General features: G+C 29.6%; 1 protein-coding gene across 1 annotated transcript in view; it reads left to right on the top strand.

Moving 5' to 3' along the window:
• The window catches only part of LOC101241060 (afadin- and alpha-actinin-binding protein A), a 94,018-nt gene that overhangs the window by 24,654 nt on the left and 57,006 nt on the right, over nucleotides 1–12,358 (top strand). Inside the window, exon 2 of the mRNA XM_065801646.1 lies at nucleotides 134–297. Within this exon, the coding sequence (XP_065657718.1) occupies nucleotides 134–297 (164 nt within the window). The remainder of the gene's footprint in view (nucleotides 1–133; nucleotides 298–12,358) is intronic.

Raw genomic sequence — 12,358 nt, 5'->3', positions numbered from 1 at the left:
TATATATATATATATATATATATATATATATATTTATTTATTGATTTAATGCTAGTTTTAAAGCCTTTAAACTGGTATTAAATAAATAAGTTTCTTGCCATATGCTAATTTTATTTTCAAATCTTTTATTTAGGAATTAACACTCTTTGGCTATTCATCTATATTCAAGAATAACAACTTAACAAACAAAAATAATATTAGGGAAAATCTTGACCTTTTTCAACTTGTTAATTGTACATATGAATTACTGAAAAGACAGCATCAACAAATACGTGCAAAAGATGAATTAGAAGAAAAGTTAGTTGTTTTTGTTTGTTTTTTATTTCAATACTTCAAAAAATTTGTTTAAGAAAGTTAAAATATTATTGGTATTACACTGGCAATAAATGACCTGGAAAACAGATAATGGTAGGTCTATATATGCCTCATCTTACCATTTTTTCTTTATAACTTGAGATATAACAATGTTGATAAAGCTGGAAGTAATCTACTTATACTTTTCTCTATTTCAAAATAATTTAAAAGCATAAAATTAAGGAAGACATTAATTTCTATTGCTTTTTTTTAACCAGTTATTTTTTAAAATTAATAGAAATAGAAAGAGATGCATACTTTATTTTTATACTTTGGTTGCATGAAAATATCTTGAAATAATGTGAATAAATCTGTCTATAAAATATTATTAGCCACAATAAAAACAATTTTTAAAATTGAGATTTAGGGGTTTGTATTAACACTTTAAAGAGTATTTTAATGTATGCTGATGGTGTTCTTGTTATTGCCTCCAATGTTAAAGAATTATTTCTATTAAATTAATCTTAAAATTTGTGAGAGTTATGTTAGATATTACTGAATTCAATTGAATCCCAAAAAAAACACAATTTATAAAGTTTGATACAAAAGCAAAGAGAAACAAAAAAGAAAATATAAAGTTTTGAAATACTGCAATTGACTAGGTAACCTCAATTACATATCTTGGAGTAGTCATTCTAGATGACCTCTGAAGTTGTAACCATTGTGAGCAATGACAAAATAAATTTTTAAATGCAACTTACGCAGCAGGAAAATTGGGTTTGGATAAATTTAAGGATCCATTACTAAAGATACATCTATTCTAATGTTTTTGTAGAACAATATTATGTTATAGCTAATGCTTCCAATACTGGTAGTACTGATACCGGAATACCGGTATTACCATTCTTTTTCAAGTACCGAAATACCAGTATTGGTTTGGCTCAATACTGGTATTAAAAATGTATGTAGAAGGCTTGTGATATAACAGATGCAGTTGCTTTCTTTACGTGAAACACGAAAGTAAATGAAATATTCAAAACTTCTGGTCACAATAAACAATGCTCATTTTTATAAAAAAGATTTTGTTAAAAATATTTAGTTAAAAATAAAACTTGTTTAATTTAAAAGTAAAATTTTATCTTGATTGATCACTCACTTTAATGTAGAACACATGTTTGAGTTTTGCACTAACGCATGCCTTACTAAATAACTATTTTATAATAATAATTTAGTAAGCCATGCACTAACATAAAGAATGAACAGTTTGAAGTCGTTGCAGCTGATTTTTATAATGGAATATTTACTATTTTAACCAAGCATGCATTGAAGTAGAAATGCAATATAAGTACGCTAATGCAAACACAATGTTAACACATCGCTCAATAAGTCCGTAGGATGACATATAGATGGCAACGCAAATACCGAATCCGTATTGTTTTTAGAAAGTACCAACCTTCAAACGATATCTGTCAAAGTTTCATGACAATCGGACCATTATTTACCAAGTTAGTGTGTGAACGATTGAATCAACTTTTGTGAATTGAAAAAAATGGAAAAATCAGAATTTCGTGTGCTCATTAAGCATTGCTTTTTGATGGGAAAAAACACGGTGCAGACCAAACAATGGCTTGATAAGTGTTATTCGGACTCCTCTCCATCGAGGCAAATGGTTGAAAAGTGGTTTGCTGACTTTAAACGTGGTCGTACAAACACCGATGATGCTGAACGCTCCGGTCGCCCAAATTCGGCAGTTACTGAGGAAAACATCAAAAAAATCCATAAAATCGTCTTATCCGACCGCAAATTGAAATTGAAGGAGATTGCCGAGGCCATAAAGATATCAGAAGGCAGTGTGTTTACAATATTACACGAACATTTGGGTATGAGAAAGCTTTGTTCGAAATGGGTGCCGCGTTTGCTAACACCTGACCAAAAACAACAACGAATCGATGATTCTGAAGCATGTCTGGCACTATTTCACAGAGATAAAAAGGATTTTTTGCGTCGCTACGTCACAATGGATGAAACATGGATCCACCATTTCACTCCTGAGTCAAATCGACAGTCGGCTGAGTGGACACCAGCGGGTGAAAGCCGCTCAAATCGCCTAAAGGCCTAAACTTCTGCTGGCAAGGTTATGGCCTCCATATTTTGGGATAGCCATGGTATATTGTTCATTGTTTATCTTGAGAAAGGTAAAACGATCAACAGCGAATATTACATGGCATTATTGGAACGATTGAAGGCTGTAATTGACGAAAAGCGACCGCACATGAAGAAGAAAGAAATTCTCTTTCATCAAGACAATGCACCGTGTCACAAGTTAATGAAAACAATGGTAAAAATGAATGAATTACACTTCGAATTGTTGCCCCATCCACCATACTCGCCTGATTTGGCCCCCAGCGATTATTGGCTGTTGTCAGATCTCAAAAGGATGCTCCAGGGAAAGAGATTTGGATCGAATGAGGAGGTCATCGCCAAAACTGAAGCATATTTTGAAGGAAAAGATAAATCGTTCTACAAACATGGTATCGAAAAGTTAGAGAAGCGCTGGAATGACTGTATCGCCTTAAAAGGAGACTATGTTGATAAATAAAATCAAATTATGTCAAAATGTTGTTGTTTTATTAGCTATCCTACGGACTTATTGAGCGATGTGTTAATACTAAAAATTACTAAAAGAAAATAGATTAGAAAACGTTATTCATGGTCTAACTTGCCAATGATATGCCATGTTAAATTATGAAATTAACAACAGTTATAATTATGTTTACTAAAAAAACTTTATGCATTTTGAATTAAAAACTAATAATCAATATTTTATGTCTAATAGATGGAATTACATAAATATCTAGAAAACATAAAATGTCCCAAAAAGTATTCAAAGAGTTCAGCACCAGTGTACAAGTTGACGAAAGTTCTGTGTGGTTTTATTTTCTGCGTGATATAGAAAATCAACTTGCAAAGTTTAAAAAATGCAACAAAGAGATAAAATCAAATGGTGGGAGTACCAGTGGACTGCATACACATCTAAGAACTAACCATGAAATTGACTTGCTGAAGAGGAAATTGTCCCAAGATGCAGCATTGTCATTGGTTTTGTTTTCATTGATACTGTTGTCAACGCCCAAAAAATCTCTGATCACCAATTTCTTACAAAATCAATGCTACAATATATTGTCTGCAGTTTTTTCTAGATTGACTGCCCTTGACAGACTGCCTTTTAACATATTTTCAGCAAAACTAAGAACATTGCTAGAAGCTTGTGGGTTTGTTGTTTCAAAATCGCTGACAACAATTCCCTATATGGTACTCAAATACGTATACACAATCAGGGAAACTGTAATATCTAAGTTCAATAACCTCTGATCACAAGCGATGCGATTCAGTTTAACATTTGATAAATGGATGTCAGTTAAAAATTGCAGTTATTTAAATGTAAACGTTCACAATGAGGACAAATTTTGGAGCCTTGGATTAGCTAGAGTTGTTGGTTCACTGCCTGCTGAAAAATGCATTGATTTAGTTCAAAAAGTGTTGACACAGTTTATACTGAACTATGATGAAAATGGCATTCAACAAGACAATTTGTACAAAAACTGTAAACTTCTGCAAAAAAAAACTTGAAAATAATATTTAATTACAATAGTAGCAGTGAGAGTGACAAGGATAGAAATACTAACAATGACACAAACAAAACCAATGATGAAAACTTTTGCTGTGGGTTTCAAGTTGTAATGAGTAAAAAGAATGACTCTATTGAACTGACTGATGATTTGCAGTCGTTAATCAATAAGGTGCACACCGTTGTGAAATTATTTTGCTGTTCTCCGACAAATAATGATCAAACTCTTCAAAAATACACAGTTTTCAAAGAAGAAGGATTTTGTGGCATATATTTGCAAAATTCCTTTGAGTACTTAAAAACTGTGAAGCCAGCAAGTGTCGAATTGGAGTGTGGATTTTCAGCAAATGGCAACAATGTCACAAAATTACGATCATCTCTTGAGGATGATACTTTGAACACCCTATGTCTCGTTCGGGCTTATTTTACAAAGGAGAAAAAAGCAAAAAATGATAAAGTCAGTAGTTTTGATATAAAACAAATAAGCTTATTGAATCAATGAAATTTTTGCTACTAACTTGAGAAATTTTAAATTCATGCAAATTTAAAAAAAATGTTTAATACTGATATTATCGGTATTGAAATTATTCATATATACATGTATATTTATATATCTATATATATATACATATACATATATGTATATATCTAGAGATATATATCTATATATAAACATATACATATATGTATATTTGTATATATATATATGTATATATATATATATGTGTGTGTGTATATATATATGTGTGTGTGTATATATATATATATATATATATATATATATATATATATATATATATATATATATATATATATATATATATATATATATACAGGCCTTATGATGAAGCGGGAGCAATCGCTCCACGCATGTGAAATGCACCCAATTATGGTCTTGCGGGCGCGACAAATAGTGCTCTCTAATTTCATTAAGAGAGTTAAAAATTGCGCTCTTCTAAAGAACTTGCGAGGAAGAAAAATATAAGTTGATTTTATAGAAAGTAATTTTTTTGCTGTCAAGACTATGTTTAATTAAACAGTAGAGTTTGCATATTGTTAAATAATACTTAAATAATACCAGCGAAGTTATATTTATTATAAAGTACGTCAGGGTAAATTAAAATTAAAAATCTCAGTGGAAGAGAGCCAATGGTTTATTTCTTCTATTTGAAAGTTAAGTTCAGCTTGGTGTTTTTTTTAAAGTTTCCGTTGAATTTTATCATTTCATCCCTTAATCGTACCTTGGTTAAGTCAAACATTTGCTAGCTTGCACAGTTTTTTCAAGTCCATTTAACAAAAAACTTAGCTTAACTAAGACTTTTACTTTAAATTGCATAAAATGTAATAAAATATCAAAACTTGCAACACTTCAATAACAATTCCAAACTTTGAATGCTTAAAAATTAAATATCTAGTGTAATATTTTATTTATAATAATTTATTAAACTAAAGCTTAAATAATAAAGCTTTATTTTGTTTTAAACTTCAATATATAGCAAATAATATATATAATAATAATATATAGTATAGCAAATAATAGCTTCAAATTAAATTTAAATCTATTCATTAAAAAAGTTAAAGCTAAACGAACCTAAAAAATAAAACTATAACAGGAAAATTCAAAATATAAATTTCTTCAGAGTTGAAGTTTGCGGGATTCTACTCTTTATTATTATTTGTTATACGTATTTTGTATTGAAACTGGGAAGCTCACAAACAACAAAATAAAAAATTTAATGTCACGAGTTTCATTCCTTCATGAGCTGGTTTTTACTGGTGTAACAAACACATTTTTACAAATATACGTCAGTATATAAGTTATTTATATATTATATTTGTATAAGTATATATATATATATATATATATATATATATATATATATATATATATATATATATATATATATATATATATAATATATTTATATATATTATATATTTATATATATTATATATATATTATATATATATATATGTATATATATATATATTTATATTTATATATATATTTATATATATATAATATACATATATACTCTCTGTGGCGTAGGAAGGTTTTTAAATGTTTGAAATAGCCAACTTTTAAACAAAAAGAACATTCCAAATTTTTTACAAATTTTATATGGTCATATATATTCTCCTATCACAGTAATTTTTTTTTGTGAAGAATCTTTTCGTCACGCAAATGAGCGTAAAAAAATTTGGTATATTCTTTTTGTTTAAAAGTAGTTTATTTCAAAGGTAAAAGATTACTACATCTGTCCAACAACATCTGTGGAGTAGTTCAAGATCATCTGTACACTTTTGTCCAAGATCATCTGTATTTTTCTTTTATTTTGATAAAATTTGTCCAATATCATCTGAAAATTCAATGACCCCTAACAGCATCTTTAGAAAGGTGTAACTACATCTGGTAATTTTTCTCCAATAACATCTGGAAGAATTCTCTCCAGATGTAGTTACATCTGAAAAAAATTCTATATGTAATAACGTCTGGTTAAATTTTTTGCTTAATATTTTTTTCCAGATGTAATTACATCTGAAAAAAATCCTGTATGTAACTACATCTGGTTAAAATAATCCATTATTAGTTAATTCATCTTAAAAATAACTTCATCTTAAAATCTACAGATGTAGTTGCATAGATGTTATTACACTTAGATAATTTGAAAGATGTAATTACATCTGTAGAACCCACAGATGTTGCACAGATGTTATTACACTTTGATAATTTAAAAGATGTAGCTACATCTGTAGAACCCACAGATGTAGTTGCACAGATGTTATTACACTTTGATAATTTAAAAGATGTAACTACATCTGTAATATTCATTTAATTTTTGCTCAGATTTTATTAGACATCAATGAAATTTCAGGTGTTGTTAGACAGATGTTATTATACCTCATTATATTTACAGATGTTGTTGGACAAATGTTATTAAACATGGCAAAAACTGATGTTGTTACCCTGACCCATTTCAAACATTTAAAAACTTTCCCGCCACTGTTTATACTTACACTATAATATATATTATATTAGTATAAGTATATTATATAAGTCTATTATATATTTATTATATATATAATCAAGTATATAAAAAATAATTCACTTGGTATAATTAAATCATGCGTTCAGTTTAGAAAGCAGTTTTCTGTTTTGCACAAACAATGAATAGAAAGTTATGAAATCACTACTGCTAACAGATAGATTGGAATATTTGCTATTTTCAAAATATGTTTGTTTAAATAAGAATAAATTATGAAATTAAAACTTGATAGATTTTGAAAAATCAAAAGTTTTAAACCGCAAATTTGGAGAATGGGATAAGAAAACTTAGTTTAAAAAATCACGAGTTAAACATTTTTAATGACAGAATTACTTAAGTTTTAGTAATTCTGTAAATTAATAAATTGTAAAGTAATTAGTAAATTTTATAAAAATTTCAAAAATTATAATTATTTTGTATTTAGATTATTAGTTTACATTTTAATGCGTAAAAATTGCCATTTTTTAGCATTATTAAAAAATGTTTTTAAGTCAATTTTATTTATCTTTTTTTGAAGAGATGCTTTTATAAAACATGATTATTATTTTTGAAATTTTTATAAAGTTTCGCTTCATTTGAGACCCAACATGACATGTTTGGTCTCAAATGATGTTTAAGGGTCAAAATGGGGCGGTGCCCATGTCTTATATTAATATTTTTAATATTTTATGTTGATTTACAGTTAGATGCAACAAAATATTCTTTGATAGACCAAACTTTTATTTTCACCCCAGCCTAATATATATATATATATATATATATATATATATATATATATATATATATATATATATATATATATATATATATATATATATATATATATATATATATATATATATATGTATATATATATATATATATATATATGTAAATATATATATGTATATATATATATATATATATATATATATATATATATATATACATACACACACATATATATATATATATATATATGTATATATATATATGTATATGCATATATATATATATATACGCATATATATATATATATGCATATATATATATAAATATATGCATATATATATATATATATATATATATATATATATATATATATATATATATACATATAATTTGCATATAGATCAAGCCTCCTGAGGAGAGGCGTGTGGTTGCATGCCTTATCTGACCATGTATATAATATTGGTAATGGCTCTTTGTATATTTTAGTAATTTGCGTGGTATTAAAATAAGCTGAAAAAACCAAAATAAAATGAAAAGAAAATTAGAAACAAAACAAACTATGAAGTGTTTGTGAAAAGTGATACAAAATCCTTATGAATGATAAAACAAATAAAAGATAAACCAGATAAGAAAAAAAGCATGAAAGTAATATATTTTTTGAATTTATAGTCATCTCAATTAGAAGCTAATAATTTTTTGCATATCACAACTTCAGCGTAGCACTTGTAATGTTTTATATAAGAGGAATGATGTAATGTTTTATATGAGAGGTGCGTCTGTTAGTTTGGTATTGGAAGCGAGTTCAAATTCTTTTAATAAATCTTTTTTTTTTAATTTTATATTCAATTAGTGTGGTTATGATGTAGTGGTAGAGCGCTTGCTTCATAAAGGAGTAGTTCTGAGTTCCAATCCCCACTACCTTCCTACTAGTACCTCTCTCAACTCCTTTCTCTGTACACCGACCTTGTTTGTCAAGGTTTGTGTTTTAGAGTTGTAGAGTTGAGAGAGGGTTGTAACAATAATTAAAAGTAGCCTCCTAGTTTGTAGTGACCTTCTCGACCTTGGGGAGGTGAATTAACATAAAAATAAATAAATGAAATCAGTAGACATGAGAAAATATCAGTTTTAAAGTTTTTAAATAATTAAGTAATTGAGTTTGGATTAAATAACTTTAAATCTTCGATCTTTTCTAAATTCTGTTAAGTGTAGTACTTTTATATAACAAAATAGACATTATCGTTATATTAATAGGGTTCTATCTACATTTTGTAATGTTAAGAGAACTTTTGGTTTTTAATTAATTAAGTGCTTTACAGCTGTTGGTGTTTATATTGATTAATGATGTGTTTTTTTTAATTTTTTTATTCTGATTCACTCCAAAAAAGGCTGCAAGCAACCACTATTAAAGTTGGGAGTTACTAGAAAAAAAGAATAGAGTTATAGAGCAAGGAAACATAAGACTTAAAAAGTAGAAAGTTGTATGAGTCAGGAAAATATGAAGATGGGAGAGAGTTCCAAAACATTTAAAGTGCAGGGAAAAAAACTAGGCGAATTAAAGTCTTTAGAGCATGCAGGGACAGATTCAGTAAAAGAATGAGACTTGGCTGAATGACAAGTCAAGCAAGAATGTGTTTTAGTTGATGGAACTAGAAATGATAGCTCCTAGAGCAGGTCCAACTACGTTTTTCAATGCGTTTTTGAATCTTGTCTAGAAGAGAAAGAGCATTATTAGAAGAACCAGCCCAAATATGACAACAGTATTCCATACAAGGGCGAATATGAGATTTGTAGAGGTAGAGAATGGAATCAGGAGAGAGAAAATTGGGAGTACGATAAAGAGAAGCAACCTTAACAGATGCAAATTTAGCAAGCTGATTGTATATATGGTTTCCATAAAAGCTCTGTAGTAAATGATAATCCAAGAAAACCTAAAGATGAGGACTCAGGGAGATTCATTAATATAGGAATGTCAACAGTACTACAATAGTTATTTGCATTAAATAACTGCATTTTGTTGGAATTAAAATTTTCAAGCTACTGTTAGCCCCGATCTGTTACAGAAGTGAGATTAGATTCAAGATTGGCTGCCTTTTCTAAGTGATCCAAAAGAGAAGACTTTTTTAAGACAGGAATATAAAGTTGACTCATTAGCAAAAAGAGCTATTTTAGATGTATAGTTGTGGAGAAGATCATTAATGTAGATTAGAAACAAAACAGAACCAAGGATAGAACCTTGAGGTACCCCAGAAGTTACTGGAAATAAAGAAGAGTGTTGGTCTTTGAGGATGACTTTAATAATGCGGTTAGAAAGAAACAATTTGATAATCTCAAAAACTTACCCATATACACCATATGAAACAAGTTTATGGAGAAGACCAGCATTCCAAGCTTTCTCAAAAGCCTTAGATATGTCAAGAGCAATAGCCCTAGTCTCGCCGCCTCCATAAAATGCACAATAAAATCTTTCAGTCACAGTTGTTAGCAAGTCAGCGGTAGAGCGAGAGAATTGAAAACCGTATTGATTGTCTGACAGTTAGTCATTTAATTCAAAATGGGATGTGAGAAATTTATTGATCAAAAGACCTTGCTAATAACATAAAGAAGATTTATCGGATATTAATTAGAGGGGTCAGAATGTTTACCAGAGTTTTTAAAAATTGGAACAACAGATGCCATTTTCCAGCAGGCAGGAAAACAAGACTCAGTCTAACAAGAACTTAAAGAATAGTTTAGAGAGAATTGAAGAGATTTCTGGAGAATAATTTTGTAAGACTGTGACAGGAATGTGTCAGGATCACAAACCATAGAAGAGTTTAATTGAGATATGACTTTAGCAATGGAAGCTGGAGTGATTTAAATGTTTAACAATGGGTTAACCTGTTTAATTGGAATTGAAGGAAAAGAATGGCGAATGGAATTAAAGGAAGAGATTCAAGAGTTAAATTAAAATAATAGTTCTTTGCAAATAGTTTTGCCTTATCCTTGGGAGAGTTAATATGAATAATCCCATGAATGATACCTAGAATGTTAGATCTTCCTTTGTTAATCACGCTTTTGAAGATTTTCCAAAAGTCTCTAGAGCCTAACTTCTGAGATAAGATATAAGATTTAGTGAACTGAGAATAATAGAGCTTAGCATCTGACAGCACATTTTTACATCGATTTATTACAATAAAAAAACAGCCACTTGTTCTCAAGAGAGTTGTTGTTTTGAAAAAGATGATCAAAATGATTACTGTTAGATACAGCAACTGCACAAGAGGGTGAAAACCATGGAGTAGAATGAGGCTTAACTTAATACCAACAAGAAGAAATAAAAGCTTTTATTTCTGCCTGAATCTAGGATGTTATGTAGGAGGCAGATTTTTTAACTGAGAGGGAAAAGACATAAGCCAAAGGACCATCATGAAGAAAATCACGAAAAGAATCCCAGTCAGCTTTAGGGTAGTAGCAAGTAGTACGATGATAAGGTGATTCTGAAAAGGAAGTACGAAATGGAAGATTTAAAGAGATTGCATTGTCAGAATCAGAGTTGTTAACAAGGCCAAAAGTAGCAAGGTCAAGGCCAAGACCTAGGCCAAAAGTTACAAGGCAAAGGACAAGGCCTCAGAACCATTAAACTGAGTTTTAGAGCTATACCCTTATTAGGAGATAACAGGAAGAGTTGCATAGCCACTATCAAGGCGGCACAAGCAAAAACCTATGAGAAGAGTCGTGAAGATCCAGCATTTATCATCCTTGGTAGGAAACACAGGTACGCCAGCCTTATAGATCAAGAAAGGGTTCACGGCTGGGTAGCAGAATTATTCTGCTTACCCCTAAATTCTTTGCCTAGGAGGCTTCCTACAAGAAAGTAGCTGAATGCAGTTAACATCTGCCTGAAATGAGTATTTTTATCAAGACACTATCTCTAGCCTTTACTCAACCAAGAGCCTTAAGGCAGGGGATTTTTAGCTGGATGCAGTTAACATCTTCCCAAGGTGAGTATTTTTAGTGAGACACCATCTCTAGCCTTTACTCAATTAAGAGCCCCAAGACGGGATTTTTAAGTCAGAGTTTGTTTCTCGTAGTGTTTGCTTAAAAAAGCACACTATACAAGGCAGCTTGGCTTGGGACAGGTAGTACTGGGTTACATGATACCAGTAGTAGGGTGATTGTGATGATCTTGAACCTGGCCTGACCTGGAGTAATTAAAAGGAGCTACTTCCTTCAAACAGTATCTTCAAACTTGGGCATGATATTTTGGAAATGCATAAGAAAAAATATTACATCTAAGAAAATACTAGAGATAAGGGAGAGTGTAGGTTTTATAGTTGGAGTATTAGTTAATGAGCTCACACTGCATCAAAACAGATTTAAATATTTAAACAGAACATTTAAACAGAACACATACATACATAAAGTAACTTACAAGTGAGTAAACACTGTGCCAGATGTTCAAACAGAACACAAACATACCTATAAACATAATCAGAAAGAACACAAACATACAGATAGCAACTTACTGGTGAGTGAACACCATGCTAGAGGTTTAGGCAGAACACAAACATGATATATATATATATATATATATATATATATATATATATATATATATATATATATATATATATATATAAATTAGATTACAGGTGAGCTAAAGCAGTAACTAGGGCACCTCCAACTATATAATAGACAA

This window comes from Hydra vulgaris, chromosome 07 (assembly GCF_038396675.1).
Source record: "Hydra vulgaris chromosome 07, alternate assembly HydraT2T_AEP".
NCBI classification, from domain to species: Eukaryota; Metazoa; Cnidaria; class Hydrozoa; order Anthoathecata; family Hydridae; genus Hydra; species Hydra vulgaris.
The sequence above is the reverse complement of the archived record's forward strand: the minus strand, read 5'-3'. Positions and strand labels throughout refer to the sequence as shown.